The sequence below is a fragment of the Rhineura floridana genome, chromosome 10, assembly GCF_030035675.1.
Source record: "Rhineura floridana isolate rRhiFlo1 chromosome 10, rRhiFlo1.hap2, whole genome shotgun sequence".
NCBI lineage: Eukaryota > Metazoa > Chordata > Lepidosauria > Squamata > Rhineuridae > Rhineura > Rhineura floridana.
The window spans coordinates 22,291,532-22,314,956 of record NC_084489.1 but is presented as its reverse complement, the minus strand read 5'-3'; the positions used below and the strand labels follow the sequence as shown (position 1 = coordinate 22,314,956).

At 40.4% G+C, this 23,425-nt stretch overlaps 1 protein-coding gene across 3 annotated transcripts in view; it reads right to left on the bottom strand.

Moving 5' to 3' along the window:
* Positions 1 to 23,425, bottom strand: part of NPHP3 (nephrocystin 3) — a 51,283-nt gene that overhangs the window by 8,828 nt on the left and 19,030 nt on the right. For all 3 annotated transcript variants that reach the window (XR_009758277.1, XM_061587931.1, XM_061587932.1), the window contains exons 8-22: positions 20,564 to 20,711; positions 19,559 to 19,633; positions 17,320 to 17,499; positions 16,521 to 16,624; positions 15,799 to 15,913; positions 12,084 to 12,227; positions 11,457 to 11,554; positions 9,837 to 9,939; positions 8,049 to 8,131; positions 5,819 to 5,957; positions 4,610 to 4,774; positions 3,893 to 3,990; positions 3,233 to 3,355; positions 1,232 to 1,421; positions 707 to 948 (exon numbers count right to left, since the gene is read on the bottom strand). Coding sequence is in view for 2 of the 3 variants with exons in the window: in XM_061587931.1 (XP_061443915.1) it covers positions 707 to 948; positions 1,232 to 1,421; positions 3,233 to 3,355; positions 3,893 to 3,990; positions 4,610 to 4,774; positions 5,819 to 5,957; positions 8,049 to 8,131; positions 9,837 to 9,939; positions 11,457 to 11,554; positions 12,084 to 12,227; positions 15,799 to 15,913; positions 16,521 to 16,624; positions 17,320 to 17,499; positions 19,559 to 19,633; positions 20,564 to 20,711 (2,007 nt within the window). In the remaining variant the exon portion in view is untranslated. The remainder of the gene's footprint in view (positions 1 to 706; positions 949 to 1,231; positions 1,422 to 3,232; positions 3,356 to 3,892; positions 3,991 to 4,609; positions 4,775 to 5,818; positions 5,958 to 8,048; positions 8,132 to 9,836; positions 9,940 to 11,456; positions 11,555 to 12,083; positions 12,228 to 15,798; positions 15,914 to 16,520; positions 16,625 to 17,319; positions 17,500 to 19,558; positions 19,634 to 20,563; positions 20,712 to 23,425) is intronic.

Below are 23,425 nucleotides of genomic sequence, written 5' to 3'. Positions count from 1 at the left end.
TGGCTTACATTTGGGAGAAGGATACAAAAGGGACGATTGCCTACAGAAAGTCTCCAGTGACTTGTGGTTTCCGTATACATAGAAGTACAATTTCTTCTTTCATCCCGCTCATTATAAAGATCACAGAAACTGGGTATAATGCAGATGCATGGGTCGTAAGTGGCTTCTCATGCATTGTGGCAAATTCTTATCACATGTAACATATATATGTATGTATGTAAACAAACAAAGAAATATTGGGAGCATAGATGTCTAAACTGGCCCTTGGGTGGAAGCCAGCATCAGTGAAATCAAATAAATATTTAAAATATTATTTCAAAAGACCCCCTCCCCTGACCCACAAAATGAATAGTACATGACCGTAAGATCAAGGCTACTAGCAATTAAACCGTACCCTCTGCTTCGCCTTAATCTGCTATGCCACTCCTCTCTAGTTTTCCCAAAGCCACACTATATACGTTGAACACCAACCATTAGGAGTATATATCCTTTCCCATACCAGTCCACTTAAAAAGGAGGAGCTTCTCTCCGCAATCTAAGAACTTCAAAAACGTCCTTTCCAAGCTATCCTTCGGACATCCAAAAAGCCAACTCTCTTTGCCCCATAGATTGTGCAACCCAACTGCCAATGACTTCCATCACTGCTCTGGAGCGACACCTGGGAGCGAAGGAAATAGAGGGGGAGGGGAAAGCTGTTGTCCCTTACTTGTTCTGTTTCTGATACAACACTGCAAGAGCATCAAGCTCACGAGCAACCCTGAGGTGTTCAGTCCCATAAGCATTTTCAGAGATTTCAAGTGCCTGCTTATACAGCTGCTCAGCATTACCAAACTTCTTCCATTGCACATAAACACCGGCCAATTGATGGAGTGACTGGGCTACTCTGGGATGATCCGGATCGAGGGCAGTCTCTCGAATCTCCAGGGAGCGCTGCAAAGGAGCAATAGCCTGTAAAAAATATATTGTGGATCAACTGCTAGTTTGACTCCATATAAAAAGGTAGTTCCATACAGTGAAGAGATTTGTGAGGAGACAAAGCACTTCTTCCTCTCGATTCTGGAGCCTTTGCACATACCATATGCATGCTTTCAAATCTGTAGCCATGATAATGAGAAGCTTTTTAAAAAAATGTTTGCATGAAATCTAATATTCTCCAGGAATCAATCCTGCACAAGATTCCACATATGTGACAGTGTGGGACATATGCCCTTTGCCCAGCGGATGCACTCACCTGACTGAGAAGACCTAGGTCTTTAAGAAATCGCCCCAGAGTCTCATAAAGATCAGCCAGAGAGATCATGCTTTCCTCTCTCTCGCAGCTTTTCTCATAAAGCTTCAGAGAGCTAAAATACTCTGCTGCCATGGAGCTCTTGTCTTTGCCAAGAAGCTGCCAGAAGCTCAATAGTTCTGCAAAATGCCCCCTGCAAGCATAAAATACAATTCATGAGAAGTTCCAAGGGATACATTCTCATGCAAAAAACTCCCACACCACATCTATTTGACAAAGATTCTAGAGCACAAAGACATTCAATAGGTACCTTTATAACTTACACTCGTTACCCTGTCACCAGAACAGCCAAGATAGTTCATGTGCATCTCCCAAAGGCTGCTCATCTCCAAGAATGAGCAGTGCATGACTACCCCATGGGGGAGGGGGGAAATCAAGCTCCAAATAACAATACCAAATTAAGTCGTTCTCTTCCAGTTAGGAATTGTAATCTTGTAGCTACACCACGGTGAGCTCTAAAATCATAGCAGGGCTTCAGAGTCTTTCTCTTCAGAGCAGTCTTGTATGCTGCTTGGTGAGCCAGTTATATGAAATGTATGAGAATTTCAGGAGTGGTCTCCAGACCAGCACAATATTGTGCATACATGTCAACCCTGTCAAAAATCTACACAGGCTGAGTTGTCCCTTATTGCTTAATTCAACCAGTTCTAAAATGATACAAGAGTGGCACATTTTGAATATAGTGAATTATAAACATCTATGAACTTATGAAGGTATATAGCTCAGTGCTGGCCACTCCCTCTGATAGTAGCGCTCTCTTAGGTAGGGTCTTTCCCTACTATGTGATTCCCTTAAACTGTAGACATCAGGGTCTGAATCTGGCACTTTCTGCATATAATATATGTGCTTTATCACTAAACTATGGTCCTACTTGAACGAGGACTGTAGGACCAGTAACACTAGCCATATTCAGACATTATATTGAACCATAGTTTGGCATGGTGAGAATGAGCTGTCATGAGCCTCAGACTTCAGGGGTCCCCACTCTTGCTCTGCTGCAGCCATGAGGAGCTCTAGAGCTTGTCTGAACCTGACAAACTGTGGTTAATCTTATTTAAAATATTTATGAATCACCTATAGTCATAGATCTCTAAGTGATTAACAACAAAATAAAATACAGAATGTACATCATAAATGAAGAGTATTAAAAGTGACCAAATTAAAAATAACATTCCTAAAATGCTTGCTGAAATATAAATGTCTTCCCAGCGTGCCACAATCTGTACAGTGTCGGCACCTGCCTCTTAAGTATGTGTGTTTAATCTTAACTATGGATTGTTTGAAACAAGCCAACTTCAACCCATGGTTTAAGAAGCTGGCTTCTTTAAACAAACTATAATTAATGTTGATCACAGTTTAGGGTTCAAATGACACACTAAACTGCAGTTAATCTAAACTGGAACCAAAGGCTTCTGAACTGTGCTGTGCCAAAGAAGAGAGGAGTATATGAGCCCAAGGCTCATTCTTATTACACTAAACTATGTAAGCCAAAACAAAGGCAAAAGGCTCTTTAGCTTGTCCTCCCAATTGTGAATTGCATAATCTTTTGCAGAGCCTTCCTGCACTTATGCACATCAACTACTCATATCAAGACACAGGGTACGGGCCTCTTAATTCCCCCCAGCGCTGGCATAATAGCAGCCAAGGCCCTGACAGAGTTCTCTCTTTTGTATCTTAGACACACCCTTGGGGTAATGAGAATGAGTTGCAAAAAAAGGGGGGAAAAGACGAATCTACCAAAACCTCTTCAGCTATGGAATTCAGTATTTTGCTGGTTTCCTACTCTGACTAGCTGAGGTGCTTGAATTAGATACCTGTGTTATTCATTATATGTCTCTGGAAAATGGTTTTTTGGTGCATTTCTAGGATTGCATGCTTATTTAGAAATAACCAACAAGCAATAAGAATCTGCAGACAAAAGCACAGACAAGTGTTTTTTGTTACCTTTTATAAAGATTCTGAGATACAAAGAGATTCAACAGGCACTTGTGTAACTTTTGTTTGTCACCTTGCTGCTGGAACAACCATGGAAGCTCATCTGCACTCCGCCAACTCACCCTCTCTTCACTGACAGGAGTACAAAAAGCAAAATGCACAGAGAAATAAAATAAATCATCATCTTTACAGCCAACATTATGGCACAATCTGCAAAACATCTCAGTGCATAACCATTTTAAATTTATTGTTTCAATTTATGTCCCCTCACTCTCTCTAGATAGCATCCAAAGCAGCTAAACAAATGATATTTTTAAAATACAATATAGGTAAAACCATTTGTAATAGTAAGATTTAAAAAGGACAGATAAAAATAAATCAAGAATAAAAAGAGCAATGCATTGAAAGCCTCTCCTTCTTTAGCCCTATGTAGAGCTATACAGAGGGGCACCAGAGGTGAGGGAAGAAGGCCCCACTGCACATCTCTTGCCTAGGAACCACAAAAAAACAGAGCTAATCCTGAGACAATGACTTGTCTAAGACAATCTACTGAATCTGCACCAGATGTGAAAACTGAAATGAGGGCTTCCTGGTTTACACCTCAGTTTCTTCGCCAATGCGCTATAGAAACACTTGTTATTTGTTTCTCTTATATCCTGAAAAGTGTACCTTAGCTGCATGGTGAAGTAGTCTATCAGTTTTTCCCTGGAAGTAGCGAAAACATTCTGACCCTCTTCTATGTATTCCAGCTTCACTGTTTCCCAAGCCTGAAAAAAAGATGACATTGGCTCCTTTGTGTAAAGTACAGCACAATCCTAAGCATGCCTTTTCAGAAGTTACACTGAGTTCAATTAGATTTATGTCCAGGTAACTGAGTTTAGAACCGCTGTCTTACAATGCAATCGTTGGGGCTTGCCTAAGAGGTTGGTTTAGGATTTCAGCATTAATCCCTCAGACTGGTATATTATGGACTGATGATCTCCAAATCTCATCACAGAAAGCAAAACAGAAAAACCAAAGCTCATAATGCATTTAAGACTGGTAAAGCAAGTAAATCCAAAACCCTGGAATAAATTTTACATTAAGAACTTAATGCTTATTGCCTGGGGCTCACGTGTGTGTGTGTGTGTATATGAGAGAGAGAGAGAGACAGACAGACAGACTTTCCCATCAGTACTGGGACTGTAATTTCTCTTCATGAGAACACACTTTACAACACAAAAAATAGCACTGACCTTAAAAAGTTTGGTAGAAAGTGCTTGAAAATAAGGGGGAAATGGGATATTATATAGCTTCTTTCACCTTGCCTTATACTCTAAACTTTAAACTGTGGTAATTATGAACAGGAACTGATAGGTGACTGATACCTTTGCAAAAGCTTTTTACCTGAAGGTGTTGAAACTTTAACAAGCCACAGCCATATGTCAGAAAGCACATCTTGTGTAAACTGTAAACTAAAGAGGCCAGCACTTCCCAAGACAGTTCAGGACACAGTTCCATCAGCTCTGATTCACTCACTCCATTGTGACTCACACTGATGAGGCAAAGCATCTACAGGGCAAACATATTAAAAGATTTATCATCTGCTGCTTTCTGAGACTGCCCTGTGACCATTAATAAATATAACAGCAGCGGCGACACAAAACTAGCAGATGCTTCAGCAGGGCTAAACTATTTGTTACACATATTTATAAGGGTCTTCCCACCACCACCACCTGCCTCAATGGATTCCATCTCCAAAGGAAAAGCACCTGCTGGAGGCTGAAATCTTGAATGGATGATGGGTGGGGTGGGGAAACAGGGACCCTCCCCCAAGCCTGTATGTTTGAAATTGCTTCTGCTGCAAGCTGCTTGGGAGCAAATGATAGGTTCGTTAGCTGGTTAGTAAACCAATAGTTCTATCCTGCCTAATAGTGTGGCTCTTAAACACAGGGGCAAAAAGGACAAAAGCTGTATCTATAAGGGTTTAAGCATCTTCAAGGGGGTGAGGCCAGGTTATCTTCCTTTCCTGCCTAATTCTAACTTTTACTGGAGTAATATTGGGAGTGGAGTGTTGTGTAGCAATGCTGCCCCACCAATCTGTGCCATGGTGCAACCAGCATGTGTTGCAGACACATTGACTGTACATTTGGCCGTGAAACTGAAAACTTTGTTACTTTTAAGATGGCAAGCCTGCAGACAGGGCCTGTATTTCTCATTATTGCACAGTTCTTAATTCTGTTTTGATGAAGGACTGCATCAATAATGCACAAAATTATAACACATACATGTTGCTATGCATGTTTCCATGTTCTATGGAAACAGAGCATCTAGTACGTGTCCTTGGATACAGGCTGCCATATGGGGAGGCTTTAGAAGTTAGGCCTGCATGGCCATGTTGTAGGATGTGGTCTTCTTTACCATGTGTGCAACATGGTACACATGTTATATCAGGCCTGCACATGGGAAAAAAAAGGATGCATGTGGATTTCACACTTTGGATTTGGGGCCATGAGCTTATCATCACCCTGTGTTTTCTATTTTACTAATGAAAATCGTATCTATCAAAATACACACACACTTCTTAAAAAAACTTACTCAGATTTGGTAACTTACCTCTTTCATTAGGCTTTTGTCTTTATCACTTCTCAAGGATTCTTCAACTGATCTCAGAACTAGCTTGTACAACGACACTGTGTCTTGGCACTGGAAACATTTCTGAAGGATTATGTCAATATTTTCTGCACTTCTAGCACTGGGAATGGGAAGGAGGGGAAGGAAACAAAGGATTTAAAAGGAAAATATATTTGACATTTTATCTAAAGGAAATTTAGATTACTATGCATAAGGACTTTTTATCAGAGTTCAGCCACTGCTATGCACTTGTATACAAAGTCAAAATTTCACCACTTGAAAACATCTGATGATATAGGTTTCTAAATTTTGTTTAGAAAAACATGTAGACATCAAAACATCAGGCACAAAGTAAAAGCCTTCACGTAGAACAATCCTACAATATGAAAAGTTTTAAATAAATAAAAAAATTGAAGCTACTAACACAGAAATGCCTAAAGCAAGGGAGGTATTTATTGTGGTTTGAGCGGAGCGAGTCCCAAGTTACGTATAAAAAAACAAGAATTGTTCATAAACATCTATGTGGTGAATGTTTTACACTGTGATTCTATGAGCCTTGTTGTGACACTTGTCAAGATGCACAACTACTGTGCCAACTAAGACAGTTTATTCTGTTTTCCTGATATTTCCTTACCTGATACTTTCAGCATTTTATTTGATCTTTCACATGACACAAAAGCTACTTCAGGAAATCTAGAAGAATGTAGTGGAAGTTTAGGGCTCATTTCAGTTTTAATTGATTCCAGAAAAAAGCTGTTTGCAACCCCAGAAAGTCGCAGAAGTGACAGAATTTGGGGCAGTATACTGGCATATACAGTAGTCCTTTCCCACCATTTTCATGGGGGAATGATGTGGGAACAGAAGTGCGCATTTGTGGAAAGGGCAGGGGAGTAGCGACTTGTCCAATGACATTTGTTGTGTCACACGACGCCTACTGATGTGAATGAAATTTAGCATGACATGGCGGTATATTGGTCAAAAAGCCATAGTTCCATACGGCAACAGATACACAGTGTGAAAGGAATGTTTGAAATCAAGACAGAAGTGCTACCATTTTAATTAATAAAACTAATGCAATAAACCCCATGTCTGAATGCAGCCTTTTTTGCTCTTTTTTTGTGGGGTTGTAACAGCATCACTGTCTCACTCAGGATGTAGCACTGGTGTGGTTGGCTAGGCTGGCAACAGCCACTACCACTGGAGATAGCACAGTGATCTCAAGCAGAGCTATTGTACAGCCCATAATGTGATGGGGGCCCAAACTCGGGACAAGAAAAAAATGGTTTTTTTATGTTAGTTGTTATAGATACAGTGGGCCATTTCAGATATTAACACAGTGACCTTTTTGGGTCCATGGGCCAGATCAGGATTGGCCTTGCGGGCCTGATTTGACAGGTGATCCATTCTAGCTGGTTAGGACAGTTCGTTGAGAGGTTGCTGCATTGTTTATTGCTTAATTACACTATTTTTAATGTGTTTTTATTTATTTTAAGTGGCTGTTAAATGTTTTAATCGTGCTAATGGTTTAATCTTATTTTAATGTAGAATTTGGAATGTTTTAATCATATGTATTTGTTTGTTGTAAGCCGCCCTGAGTTCCACTTGGAAAAAGGGCGGGGTATAAATAAAGAGAATAAATAAATAAATAAACAAATAGCTCCATATAATTTACACTGATTGGCAGTGCGTCTCCAGGATTTCAGACGGATCCCCACCTGTTGATGCTGGGGATTGAACCTGGGAACTTCTGCATGCAAAGCAGATGCTCTATGGCCAAACTATGGCCCTTTAACCAAAATTAAGTAATAATATTTTTCAAGTCAACATGAATTTTATACATATATAGCAGCTAGGCAAAGACCTGATGCCAAAAAGACTCTAAAAAGGTGGGTGCCAAATGAGCTTCCCTGGGAAAAGTATTCCACAGATTGTGGGGCACCACCAAAAAAGCCACCCTGTGAATTTCAACAGGAGAGGTCACTTCAGGCCTCTGCAGAGAGCCTTAAGGCCCAGGTTGGTTCATATGAGAAGAAGCACTCATGTAATACTAAACAATGGCTAAACATTATATCTGAAACACACCACTATGAAATCCAAACAGTGGATTTCATTGATTTTAGTTTATTGGGGTTGCAATAACACAGTTTTATCTTTTAATCCATGTAACAGAACACATGCAAAGCACGGCAGTTTCAGTATTCTTTCAACATACCCAGCTATCATTCTGCCCAAGAGTGTGACATACAGGGGATTGCAAGTTGTAGCAGAATGACCGTGTTTCTCAAGCTTCTTCTCCTAGAGTAGGTTTGAACACATACAGTACACACAAGTAAGCTTTCTATGAAGAAACATCGTGCCAAACATCACACACAAATATACAGGTAGAACAACACAAAACTGCAGTGACACATCATAGCTAGTGTACTAAATATACTCAATGCAGTGCAATATATATATATATTTAAATGTAAAGTAAGTATATTACAAATGCCATCATGCTAGATTATATGAAGTATATTGTTCCCATATTTGCACAGATCTTTTCACAACTGGGAAAATATATAGTGAGAGAACAGACTGAAGAGTTACTTGCTTCCCTTGCCAGTTATATTAATTGGAAAATGGTACAGTAGGGCCCTGCTTTACGGCACTTCACTTTACAGCGATTCACTAATACACCGGTCTCAATTAGACTAAAGCCCCACTCATACGGCTCTTGTTCCGCTTTTACGGCGGTTTTCGGGCATCGCATTCAATGAGTTCCGCTTTACAGTGGTTTTCGCTTTACAGTGGGGGTCCGGAACTTAACCCGCTGTATGAGTGGGGCCCTACTGTACACTTATTTATATTATATGTACATATATTGACACAACACTTTCTTAGAAGTGCTTACTCACAATCTACTCATTTTATTTTCTACTTTCTTTACTGTGGTAGCAAGCTGCCTTGCAGACAGACTCTAATTTGAAGAATGTAGTGATTCAATTAAGACATCACATCAAACCATGTGTTACACTTTTTCTGTACATTCCAGCAAACCATGGTTCAGAGTAGTTTTTGTTTTCCATCTGCTAAATACCCCAAATGGTGCAGGGGCCTCCTGAGCTAGAACAGTAACAGTAACTATGTTCTGCTAACGTTACACCAACTATAGTTAAAAGAGACCATGGTTTGCAAACCTACTTCAAACCATAGTTTCTAATTTGCTGCCTGATCACAAACCATGATCTGCCAGTTCAAACATACTAAATCATAATTAAGCTGCCTTTGGTTTGGTTTGGCGAGATATCTGGGTTAAGCTAATGACTGGTTAAGCAATGAAATATTTTGCAAACTCTGTGGCCAATGAATATTTAGATTACCAGAACTCTCTCTCCTTGCTCATTTATCCAATGCTATAAAAGCTAATGCTTTTTGGAGTAAGAACCAGTGGGTGTAGTGGTTAGCATGTTGGACTGTGACCTGGGAGACCAAGTTTCAAATCCCCACTTAGCCCTGAAGCCTAGGGTGATTCTAGGCTAGTCACTCTCGGCTTAACCAATCCCACAGGGTTGTTGAGAAGTTAAAAGGTGGGTGGATGGGTGGTAACCTTCTATATTACCTTGAACTCCTTGGAGAAAAAGTGGGATATAAATATAATAATAAATAAATGTCTCTGCATAGATGTTGTAGGCATCTACTGCACAGAGCCCATGTCATCACAGAACAATCCAGACAACAAGGATGACAAGTCACACTGAAATTAATGGGGAAAGCACACAATTAAATGCAGACGACATATTAATTCCAAAAGGATTTTATGCATAATGGATTGTGCCCCTTGAGTGCATTTTAGCCTTGTTGTTTTATCAGGTTTTGACATTTTACAGCAATTTTAGTAAAGAATTCAGTTATACATGGAAAGATGAGAGAGTTCTCTTTTCTACTTGAGGAATCTCACTATGACAAAAGTTAATACCTCCCAGGCTAACCTATTCATACAGATACAAAGCATAAATACCTGTTCTTTTGTTAGCTTCAGGTCTGCACAGCTGCATTCTTCATGAATGAGAGATTTCACATCCTGAGCGTTTAAGGGATCAAGATGAAGGGTCGGCCACAATCTTTCAGTGAGAGACCAGTAAATCACTTTAACTGATAATGTAACATTTGGGGTGGAGGAAGGATTCAAGTACATAAAAAGCATTTTAAACAAACCTAATGCACAATTTTGAAACTTTTACTCTTGAGCTCTGAATGACAAGACCATTTTGATATACACCATTTGACTGTATCAAAGAACTGCAAGTCCCTGCATACACGCACCCAAGATTAATGCACCATACAGCATGCAGGATGTAGAAGAAGATAACTTTTTGTTTAAGATAATGGTTGCATCTCAGAGCCATATGTATGAAAGAGGCTTCCAATCTCTTCCAAGAAGGGAATGCTCTACACATCCAAGGGGATTTCCCACTAAAAGACCTAAGTACTACACTCCTTAGTATGTTCCAACTCCATTAGCAGGGCTGCACAAAGAGGTAGAATGGGTGAGAGACCTTTCCCAACATCAGATAATCATGCAACTCATTCACAGTGTTCATTTGCTATGCAGGATCCAGAAGGATACCACATTTTCCCAACACTCAGACCCAAATACATCTTTGCTTGAAAAATACTATTCTTTTTCCAGGTAACAAGGCAGTTGGATCTTGGAGTACTATATGGAGTGTGGCTGAACAAATGTTGCACTAGTTGCACAGTGCTCACATCACCACTGATGATAGGAAGTATAAACACCACCTTCTTAGTGTCCATGACTTTTAGGAAGTCTTTTTTTTCACCATACCACAGCTATTTTTTAAAATGGTCACTAATGGTTGTGCATTTCCTACTACCGCTGCAGTGTTTGCAGCTGCCTCAAAGTTAATAAAAGAAAAAGCAGTCAGGTTGCCTCCTCCTTCCAGCGCTGCTCTGTAATTTAAGAAATTGGGAAATGGAAGTTTCCAGATTAAGGTTGCCAGTTCTATGCACACCTTCCTGACAGCAAGCCCCATTAAACAGTGACACTGACTTTTGAACAAACATTCAAAGGCTTACACTGTATGTTGACAAACGGAAAACAAAAGTCTTGCAATTTCTGGGTCTTTTAATGCTTCAGAGCACAGGTTGGGGGACTGCATGTTTGGATGCATTTCTATGTTTAAAAAAACCCTCCTTGCATATCAAACGCTTGGATGTAAGGAAGAATTCTAACCTAGCCTTCTTTCCAAGGAGACAGGTTCAAAATGCAAGACATGTTTTAATATGACAGCAAGCAAACATGTGGCTTGTCACCTGCAATCTGAAGTGGTATGGCACCAGGATCACATGCCTCTTCTGAATCATCTCCTAGATCCTTTTCAGCTCAGTTAATTCCTCCCTCCCTTCACAAGCTGGAAAGGCCAACTCCCTGCATCTCTCTCTTTCCCCCATCCATTATGCTACAAGTGCTGTTTGAGCATCAAGTTATGGATTGAAGTGGGTCTTACAGAATACTAAATATTTTGTTGACAACTTAAAGAGCCCCCCTGTGCCTGACTTCTGCCAACTGAACAGCTTAAACACAGTTTGCTTTACAGCATCTCCAAAATAAACTTACCTCCATGCTTGTGGACAAGTTTCAACGTTCACAGATACCACAACCCTTACATTCACTGGCAGGGGATCGATCAGCCACTTCATATGCTTTTCAGCTTGCTGAAAAATATGAGGGGAATTCAAAATTCAACTCATCCACATGCTAAAAGTAACAGATTTCATCCCACTGGAAGGCAGCCCTTCACACCCCATCTTTTTCCTCTCTTGGTGGTCTCCAAAAGACACAAATGCATGGGTTTCCTGTAGCCTCCCACAGAAAAACCACACAAAGCATAAGTTTTCCCTTCCCCATAGCACGAAGTCTGTGTCTGGAACATTTATAAGATTTTCCTGCCCACTCTATATAACGTGTTGCAAGATGCAATGTTGTGTTCTAGCCCCATTCATGTTTCTTTATATTTCTATTTCTGGCTGCAATCCACTCACCCCACAAGTCCCCAAAGTTAAAAGAAAAACTTCAGCTGATTTTAGAGGAGCTCAATTTTCTCAGAAAACGAATAGCACTTTGTGCACAATTAGTACTTAATCAGCATTATTCCATAGGAATTAAAGGGCTAAACAATAAAATGAACAATAATCTATGCAATTCTAAACTCATTTTTCAGTAATGTAATATTGCAAACATTACCTGGATTCGATCAATAGAGTCAATTATTATTATTATACCGCCTTGGTGATGAGGAGAAAGTTTCTCCAGCCAACGAGGAAATTCTTCTAATAGTTTAGCTGGATCCAATGTCAAAGGCGAGACTGACCAGGAATGCTGCATTAGCTACAAAATTATTAACATGAGCACAATGATGCTTTATCTAAATTTTGATAAATCAGAGTCACACACAAACATTACATTTAAGGTAATTCTTCTAATACATGATCCCATGATAGTTCTTGTTAATTGCATTTTCATTGTAAAAGAAGGACAGGATGTGAATGAAAATACACTTTTGTTAAAATTAAGAAATTAGTTTTATTAAAACCATATTTTGCAAGAAGATTAACAATTCTTTCCAGAGAAGTATGAAAGATGCTTGAATTAAAGATAATCTTTTATGATGTATCAGGATTAAAAAGCAGTAGGCTGGTTTCATTCTCCTAAAAGGATAATTAAAAAGAGAGAAAGGCCTCAATGGATGACTGACGAAATTCAAAATGGTTAAACAGAGAAGGAAAGCAAAAGCAAAAGTAGAACCATGGTTAGAACCCTAAATGTAATAATACAGTAACTAGTATCCAGGGCCAAAAAGAACTACTACAATAATTATTGTACAGAAATAGAAGAGGATAATAAAAAAAAGTACAATAGCCCTATTCCAAAAGATTAGATAAATTAAAGGGAAATTCAAACCAAGAGTAGGAATGATGAATAATCAACAGGGGAACACACTGACTGACAGAGATAAAATAAAAGAAAGATGGAAGCAATACACTGAAGAATTATATAGAAGAGATGCAAGGATGACAGATTCATTCACAGAGGAACCGTATGAAGAAGAACCAGAAATTTTAGAATGTGAGGTGAAAGCTGCTCTTAAAACACTTGGAAGAAACAAATCACTAGAATAGATGGCATACCAATTGAGCTGCTACAAGTTACTGAGATGGAATCTGTCTAAATTTTGAGCAAAAATTTTTTTTTTACCCAAAATGGAGACAACAGCCAAGAAATCAGAAGAAGGCTAGGACTGGGGGGGGGGAGCTATGAGAGGACTAGAAAAGATGCTCAAATGCAAAGATCTATCACTGAACGCTAAAGTCAGGATCATTCAGACCATGGTATTCCCATTCTCTATGCATGGATGTGCACGTTGGACAGTGAAAAAAGTGGATAACAGAAAAATCAACTCATTTGAAATGTGGTTCTAGAGGAGAGTTTTGTAGATACCATGGATAGCGAAAAAGACAAATGTTAGAACAAATTAAACCAGAACTGTCACTAGAAGCTAAAATGATGAAACTGAGGTTATCATACTTTGGACACATAATGAGAAGACATGATTCATTAGAAAAGACAATAATGCTGGGAAAAACCAGAAGGGAGTAGGAAAAGAGGAAGACCAAACAAGAGATGGATTGATTCCAAAGACCTGAACTTACAAGATCTGAACTTACAGGGTGGTTTACAACAGATGCTAGTGGAGGTCGTTGATTCATTTATTTTATTTTATTTATTATTTCAATTTATATACCGCCCTTAGCAGAATAGCTCTCAGGGCGGTGAACAAACAAGATAAAATACAATATATCATAGTAAAAAATCACAAAAAATGTACAAACAAACAACAGAAAGCACAACAAAAACGAAATACAACACAAATTAAGAAGGATACATGTTAAAAGTAGAAAGATTAAGAAAATTAAAAGATTAAAATGCCTGGGAGCATAAAAAGGTCTTTACCTGGCGCCGGAAAGATAGAAGTGTAGGCGCCAGGCGTACCTCTTTGGGGAGGCTGTTCCACAACTCAGGGGCCACCACAGAAAAGGCCCTAGATCTAGTAACCACCCTCCGGGCTTCCCGATGAGCTGGTACCCGGAGGAGGGCCTTAGATTCTGAACGAAGTGAACGGGTAGGTTCATAGCGAGAGAGGCGTTCCACAAGGTATTGAGGTCCCATGCCATGTAAGGCTTTATAGGTCAAAACCAGCACCTTGAATCTCGCCTGGAAGCAAATAGGGAGCCAGTGCAGATGCGCCAGAATAGGTGTTATATGCGAAGACCGACTGGTCCTCGTCAATAGTCTGGCAGCCGTGTTCTGCACCAGCTGAAGCTTCCGAACTGTCTTCAAGGGCAGCCCTACGTAGAGCGCATTACAGTAATCCAATCTTGAAGTTACCAGAGCATGAACAACGGAGGCGAGGTCGTCCCTGTCCAGATAGGGGCGTAGTTGGGCTACCAGACGAAGATGGTAAAATGCATTCCGTGCCACCGAGGCCACTTAGGGTCACCACAGGATTCATAGGGTCACCATAAGTCGTAATCAACTTGAAGGCACATAACGCACATAAAAGGATAATAAAGTTTTGAGAACTGGATACTGATACATTATTCTAGCACTGATAGCCAGATTCACAGATTTGCTCCAAACTATTGTTTGCAACATCATAACTAGTGGTTTCCAGTGAAAATTTCTGTCCCTATATAATGAGGGTATCACTGTGTAGCATGTAGATCCACTTCTTTCCAATGGGGCTGAAAAGACTTTAGAACACAGCATGGGTGGGCGGGTAGAGGAGACAGCTGCTGGTCCTGATTCAGGGAATGTGATCTCTCTCATTGTAAGTGTTGCATCACTACTTATCCCTAGTATTGATCGGCATATGCGAACCCAGAACAATGTCACCGCATAGGCAGAGCACAAATGCACAAGACTGGGGGGTGATTGAGGGCCCACATATGAAATCAATACCAAGCACAAATAATTATTTTTAAAGAAAAGAATATTCACATCTTTTTAAGCAACTGCTACACTTACACTTTGCAAGATGGCTTACATATGGCCCCCATCCAAGGCAACTTAAAAGGCGAGAACAGAATAGCTTCAGAAGTAGATACTGCTTCACTTGGATCTTAGAATTAGGGTATTATTTTCAAAACATACTCGTATACCTCTAAATCAGGAGATACTAGCTCAGCAGCAATGCAGCACGCTGCCAATTTTAAAAAATGGAGACTGGGGTTGCCTAAAGCCTCAAACAGAAGAAATGCCACCTGTCTTTGCTTCTTTGTCCAGATGGCTGGAAGTAGCTAAAAAACATATTAGTGTATTAACAGTTTTTCATTATACAGTAACTGATATTTCTGATATACATTTTAGGTGTCCCGAAGATTATTTTTGCAGTTTACTGGCATTTGAGACAAAACAGGTATTAACTGTGTTTGCTTGTCATGCTGAGCCAAACTATGGCTTAGCATGAATGCGTTGGCTCCCAAGGAGTAGTTTGCAGCCACTTCGCTCTTCCCAATACTTTTTGGGTCAATGCAGCCTGGCAGGTAAGCCAACATTTGGTTTAATGTATTGTCCGAAACTGGGGTCATGGGTAAGGTCTCTCCTCCTTAACCATGGTTACACATTGTAATTAAAGAGGAGATACCTTAACCATGATCCTGGGTTCAATAACATGCCACGCCAAACCTTTGCTTTAGCTGCAGTCCCACACCAATCTAGAAGGCCCAACGCAAGTGCGAGCTCATCTCCAGGAGCCAGCAAGTTCACAGTAAAGGCTCACAGTGAAGTGCGAATCAGGCCATTAAGTTCAATCAAAGTGGACATTCAAGGTCTGTTATTCAGCACAGTGGCATTCAGATCTTTAAAAAGCGTTCACAGAGTCACACAAAAATGGAAATACCTTTAAGGTGAGACGTTTGAGGATCAGTGCAGGCTCTGAACTGCTAGACAAAGGCTTCCCAACAAAATGATACAGTATGAGTGTATTCGATGAATGTTTCTGTTGCAACTGAATCCTAGTGAGAAGGGGGAGGAACAAGGGAGAATACCGTTTCCCATCAACCCACATTTTTGTAGCCGCATTATGACACCTACATGGTGCTATCGATCTACTAGAAGGTCAATTAATATATTGTTATATTTTTAATTGGTTTTAATATTTTGAGATGGCTATATTTACTTGTAAAAATGAGCAGAGAAGGACAATGACTATGAACAAAATATTGGGGGGCGGTACAGGAACATAGGAAGCTGCTTTACACTAAGTTAAACAAATGGTCCATTTAGCTGAGTACTGAGTCTTAGGCAGGATTCATTCCCAGCCCTACCTGATGATGCTGGACTTTGACACTGGGACCTTCTGCATGTGAAACATGCACTCTGTCTCTGAGCTACTGTCCTTTCCCCAAAGGCTGACTTGTTGACAGTATTTATCAGTGCACCGTCCTTTCAGCTGAGCTGTCATGCTAGAACTGGTACATCTCGTTCAGCTTTGAAAGGCTCCCTTGAAAAAACTTGTAATATTCTTGTTTACTTTCTCTCTGTTACACGCTGCAACTTACTGGGTATAATTATGGGGGCAGGGCAAAATTTAAAAAATGAGGAAAACACTTAAAACTATACCATTTTGACAAAAGGAGAGATTTCCCAGAGCCTGGTCCTCCAGATACAAGAAGGGGCGGAATTGGTGCTGGGGCTGCCACCAAGTCATTTAGACGTTCATAATACTGTGAACAAAAACAAACAACATAACAAGGAGTTAAGCCAAAAAACAGAGCAATTCAAAAATCTAAGCACTAATGCATCTACTTGATCTTAAGGCTCTGTGCACTATAAGTAAATGTAACCACCTCTTGGCTCTCCCAAAAGCTCAGTCCTAACCATATTAACTTAAGTCCCAGTGATTTTAATTGGCTTGTGTCTACATTACCATTCTTAATGGTTTTGTCTTAATCACAGATTAGCTGACAAAAGTAGTAGCCACAATTTCTCAAGGAAGGCTGAGAAGAGCTAAGCTTACTTTCTCAAACACTGGTCCCATTCACACATCACAGTAAACCATGGTTAATCCTCCTAGCCCCTAATCTGTCATTTGGACTAGCAGAATCAGCACTGCTGCTGGAGAGTCCCTGTCTGGGAGCATCCCAGACTTAAGGCAAGTTTTTATATCTGTTACATAGTAGGAAGCAATGCAAATAGTCAGATGGAATACAGTAACATTTCCTCCTTAATACAGGTAGTTTTGGCATTTGTCCCAGAACCAACCACAAGTCATCTGCCTAACACATATGGCCTCCTTCAGCTTAAGGACTAAAAGCCTCCAGGACTCTTCTCAATTTCCACTCCTTCTGGAGAGTGGCAGTCTTGCTGCAAGAGAAGGAAAACAAACTCTTATTTGCCTTAAGGTGGGGGGCAAGCTTACTTTCTCAAATCCTAGCTCACATGTTGAATTGGATGCCTGCTGAAAAGCCTCCATCTGTTCTTGTTCATCATGTGCATCCCACAGCACATCTCCAAAAATGTCCTCTTCAGGAATGGAGGGCTCACCATTATCTGTTACATCTTTCCTCTCCAGTTGTGTGATTTCACAGCCCAATATATCCTGTGTAAGCAAAAACGCAAATCCGATGAAAAAGTAGTGATTCTTCCCAACCAAGTGGGTGATTTCCAAAGAACAAGGTGCTGTGGACTTTTACCCAAAAGCCTCCCTCCACCTAAATGAGATGTTGGCTTTGAAGGTAACACTCTACATATACTCAAGAGACACTATCCTTTGGTAGTAGTTTGTGTGTGTCAGGCCTGTGAACTGGCACCGGCCCAATTCAAACTTAACACGAAACCATGATATTCCAACTACTTGAAGTAATCATAAGTCTGGAGCTTATGCACTCCCCCTCTCTTCCTCTTTTGTGCCTACAATGAAGAGATTGGACATTTCTGATTTTAAACAAACCATGATTCTCCATGATGTCCAGCCTCAGGGCAGTTAGTGAGAACAAGCGAGGATCAAATTGTGATTTCAGACCAGCAACTGTAGTTCAAGCAACCATAGTTTCCCCAACTTTGGATATTATGGGGATTAGTTTAACAGGTGAGAGCAAAAGCTTTTGATTTCCTCCTCTGCCATGAAACAATGGAGAAAGGAGAGAGGAACCTGAAGTAATACAACCTGAAGGTTTGCCAGAGTTCATTCAGAGTAGAAAACTATGTACCCCCATTTATCTGAACCACTAAAAACAGATTTTGAGCCTGACCTGGTGAACCCCAATTCATATTGAGCCCTGTCTCTTAAACAATTTGTGATTGCCAAGAGACCTTTTAACTAGAAAATGGATAACTCACGGGCATCAATTTAGAATTTGCACTTTTATCTTGAACTGCCATCCTTTTTGATACGAGCAATGTGATACACCATGAATACTCCCCAACTTTTAAGAAGTGTGACATCCATATGAACCAAACTGCATTGCTCCCATATTTGAAGCAAGTTCCAATATGTGTGATCCTGCTTTTGTGCCTGGTAGTCTTCTAAACAAACAACACAGGGCCTTATCTATGGTGACCCTGCAGTTGTGGAACTCTCTTCCTGTTCACATTAATTTGCCCCCTTCAGTTCTGGCATTCAAGAAGGCCTTAACATTTATTTTTATTTTAACCAACATTTTCTTAAGGAAAGGCTATCTAATTCATGATCTCAAGTGTATCTGTTTATCTGTACACACTCAATGATTCTGCCTGAAGTTCTATTGTATTATTTTTTTCTATAAATCACTTCGCAAGGGCTTGCCCTGAAAAGCAACTAATAAATAACTAGAATGAATAAATAAATATTGTATTCAATCCAAATAAGATCACTGAGTGAATTTATGCCTGGTTATGCTACCAGAGATAAGTTCTGTTGGTCACCTTCTCAGACCACACTCTGGGCCCAGAAAATACAATCTGGCTATCATTTCAGGCTCCCAGTGTAAATGGATATAGCAGCCTTCCCCAACCTGATGCCTCCCAGATGTTTTGGGCTACAACGCCCATCAGACCCAGACAGCATGGCCATGTTGCCTGTGGCTGATGGAAGTTGTGAGTCTGGGATAAAGTCAGCAACAGTATTGTTTTTGAGCTATGCATTTCAGCTGTGACCTTCAAGCAACACAAGCATCAGTTTGTAAAATCTTTCAAATGACAGACCAGCATATCAGAAAAGTACCTAGATGTTAATGGGTTCCTTCTGAGAGGAAGGACGGGATATATATAAATAAAATAAACAAACAAATATGACATGAAGTATAAATGCACATTTTTCAGAATACCAGCAGTAAGGCAGATACCCATTTTTCTGAAAGACAACTATTAACATTACCCTTTCACGCAATATGCAGAGACAAACCTGGATTTGCCATTAAGTATAAACATGATCCTGAGGCCAATCCTGGATCCCAGACAAAGACACCTGCATGATGCATCTGTTTGCAAAAACCCATTCATCCTGTTCACATTTTGCATTTTTGTACATCTAAGAGTTTAAAGTATGTAAAACAACTTTATTTATACAAACAGAAGCCCAAAACACCATGTTGATTTACTGCATTTAAAAAATAATAATACAGCATTTATATGTTACTTTTTCACTAAACACTTGGCCCTCAATGTCGTTGGGAAAATACCTGTTTTATGATCTTTTCCACATAATTATAGACTTCATGTGCTCCTTCCTCTAGTCCTCCCATATGGCTGATGATCTGGAGTGGGAGGAGAAATGATTCTGAAAAGATTAGGTCTCCTTATAGTTGCTTAGCTTAAGAAGCGGGTTATTCTTATAGGCCTTGTGTATCCTATTCAGAAAAGATTTGCAGACTTTTAAAAATAAAATTCGATTCAGCATACTGTTCTCCATGGTAACATCTCCAGATTATATAAAAAGCCTAAATGGGCTACTGTTTTTCTTTTTTTAAAAATGTTTTGCTATAAATATACAAACTTATTTACAATTAAAGATCACAACAAAAAGTGTTCAACTGTATTTAAAAAAAGAAAAAGAAAGTGGATCAGCAGAAGAAGCTACCATACACAGCTTGCAATACGGAACAGCCATTCAAAAGTTGGATTACAAACTCAATGGCATAAAGGACAGCAATGATAGAAGAGGAATACTATTAATGCAAAGAAAAGCACTTCGAAGTATCTACTTTTTAAATCAAATTAATTTTAAGGACAGAACATTTTTAAAAAACCAAAGAAGTGCACTGCACTTATCTCAATACATTTTGAAGATAAAAAATTTCATCAGGGCCAAGAACAAAAAAGTTACCTTGTTTCTAAGAGGACTATCATAGTAATGTTAGAAGCAACTTCCCTTTTCAGATATTTCTCCACTAGATATCTTCTATTAAAGACACCAAAAAAGACACTAGATATCTTCTATTAAAGACCCTTCTAGTGTGAGAGAACATGATATCTGGGAAGCAACATTGATTTAGGATTCCATGATCATGTAGCATTCAATTTTCTTAATGTATGCAATTCTATTAACTTTCTGAATGCACCATCCTAAAAAATCTTTTTTAAAAAGGGGGTGATGTACAACTTCTGTTAACACCATCTTCTACAAGTACTACAAAATCAGAAAAATAAAGATGATGAATGCACCAGCCTTGGGCAATTCTCATTACCTTTGTTTTATTCACATAACGAACTTGCTCAACTAATTGCTGCACAGAATCCGACCTGACTTGTCCATCTTCCAGTCGATGGTAAATAAGCCGGGGCTTCCCTTCAGGGTTTTTCAAAAAGGCTTCTTCACACTCGTCCAGCAGGCAGCTAGATTGGAATCAGCATTCTTGTGCTATATTATTATGCTGCAGTAAGCAGTTTCATTAACATCAGCCCCAAGGGTGCATTTTTCTATAAAAAGCTCCAATCAAAAAGGTCAAGCCTTTTAATCATGAAATAAGCAATGAGGTTTAAAAAAAAAATTAGAGTAAAACTGTCGAATCAGAGTGTTCTCAAAAAACCAAGCCTGTCATACAGATAACTATTATAAACAGATCGAAAAGCAGTCCCTGAGCATGCTCACAAGGGGTGGTAGCCGGTTTTCCCCTCCAGTGGAGCTCCTCCCACCATGATGAATGCCCCCGTCTTCAGGAGCTCCCTTCAGGTACACAGGAGCACAAGAACCACAAGAGCACCACATCTCAGCCATACTCTAGCCCTAACAGAGCAGTCGCCTCTCATGCAATCACCATCGTGGGAGAAGAAGAGCTGTGTTCACCAGCCCTACTCTGCATCCTTGTCATGCTCTGCATCCTTCCCCTGGCCACACTTTGGAAGGGAGGTCTGAAGAAGGGAGTCTTCTCTAGCTGGTGTAGGCTTCGTTGTAATTTAGAATACTCACTGTGTGGATTTCTAATTCACACAGGAAGCCCAAGAATGTCAAACAGCTCCCTTCTTCAAATCTCCCCCACCCTGAGGCAGCCATCAGAGGCAGGGTCAGTGAGAATGTGACAGAGGGGCTGGTGAACACAGCCCCACTATTCCCCAACACACAATCAGAGGGGTGAAAGCCTAAGCAGGGCTTCGGTAGCTGATGTTTTCTAGTAGGAAAAGGGATTATCAGGTCATTTCTTCATTCCTATTTGGCTTCTTGGAACTTTGCTGCCATATTTTTGCTCTAATTCAGTTAATTGTCCTTTCTAAATAAGAGCTATTCTCCCTGTAGAACAGCCTATCAGATGGGAACGTTGCCACCTAGTGTCAGCAGGCAGGAATCGTTATTTTTTTGAGGAAGTAACATGCTTTGCGAGATCCCAGACCATTCCTGCCTCCTGCTTCCAGGCGGATCATTTATTCACTTGCTCTTTTTCAGCCTCCTTTTTTAGTCTAATTCTTTTTTTCCTACTGCTTCTATTCTTGAATCTCGTGACTTGTTCCATTTCCCTCCCTGATTTTTAAAAAATAGTTTTCCTCAGTCTGATTTCTTTATGGCTCAGCTCCTCTTGCCTTTTTTCCTGCCCTTTTTGTGTTCCCTCCGGGCAGTCTTCCTTCCCTAAGGGACTAGTTAATAGTTATTGGTGACCTGCTTATGCCTGAGTTTTCAGCTCTATCACAGCTGTTCCATCCCTATCCGCACTTGTTTTCTGCTTCCCCTTCTTCAAGCTCATTGTGAAGCAGCCCATTTTTGTTTGTTTTTCCCTTCTTGAGCTACAGTGCAATGCCATCATTTTGTCTGACCATGATTTGCAGTTTGTGTTTAAAGTGCACACTTCCCCCCCCCTTTTCTCCTGTGTCTTCATCTACCTCAGTCTTTTCTATTGACTGTTGATTCTGTAGTTGGACCCCATCCTTCTGATATGTTCCTTGTGTGTCCACTTCTCAGATTTCTTTTTTTAAAAACCTCCTGGTTTTTCCTTCCAGTCCTCCCCTGGTTCTGCAACAGGATGAGTCTCCGTGGAGCTGAATTAGTGTCCATTTGCTTGCATGGCCAGCACCAAATAAGCAGAGCAGTGCCTTGCAGTTGATAATTTGAAATATGCTTCCTCCCCTACCTGTGCGTGTGAGTTGAGCAACTTCCTCCGTGCCCCCCACCTGTGCGCATGAGTTAAGCAAAGTTATCATGGTGGCTGAACCATCTGCACCTGATGGCCAGATCCAGGTGACTGGTACAGCTCCTCCAGATGATGCCAGTACCTCATTGCCTTTTGATTCCGTGCCACATGCCATTCTCCTGGCACACACCCCAAAAGTGTCTGCTTCTACATCTGTGCAACAGCATAAAAAGACACTTAAAAAGAAAAAGCATTGCAAAGATGCCTCTCACGTTCATGCTACTGAGCACGCTCAGCACAAGACAAACAGCAAGCCTCAGGAGGCAAAGTCTAAATCCAAAGCTACCAAGACTCCTAGGAGGGCTTTTTACATTGGCACACCAGAGCTCTTTTTGAATCTCATTGTTGTTGTGGCAAAGAAGAAGGAGGCGGCGTCCATTTTGTTTTTAGCTGCTCAGACCCTCCCTCGCTCTCCAAATGCCAAGGGGAGTATCACTTAGCCTTTTTTTTTCTGGCGATGACCAACTGGGGAGGCAGCTGTTATCCAGCTGTTTTTCCTTTGGGCTCTGAGAGAGAATTCCATGGTTTTATGCCTCTGCATCAAAACGCAGGATATATGGGGAAAGCCCCGATCAGGTGCACAGAAAGACTAGAGCTGCTGTCTCTCTTCTGCCTTGAGCAGTCTGAAAGGCAGGCAATGGAGCCATTGTCAGATGAGGGCTCTACACAACAGCAGATATATGGGGCCAATTTTTGTACTTTCTCAACTTTCAGTGCATGCCCAGTCTCTCCGATTGATAATCAGTGGCAGGAGTCAGCCTCCAAAAGTGTAGAAAGCTGTTATCCCAGTCTATTGTAATGTTTCCATTATGTCCCATTCTGGGCAGTCTGTCCATTTATTATCAGGCAACCCTTGAGCTCAGTATAGCATTAGATCAGATGGAGTGTAATGTGGGTTGGAGTGATGGTGCCAGAAGTAGAAAGAAACCA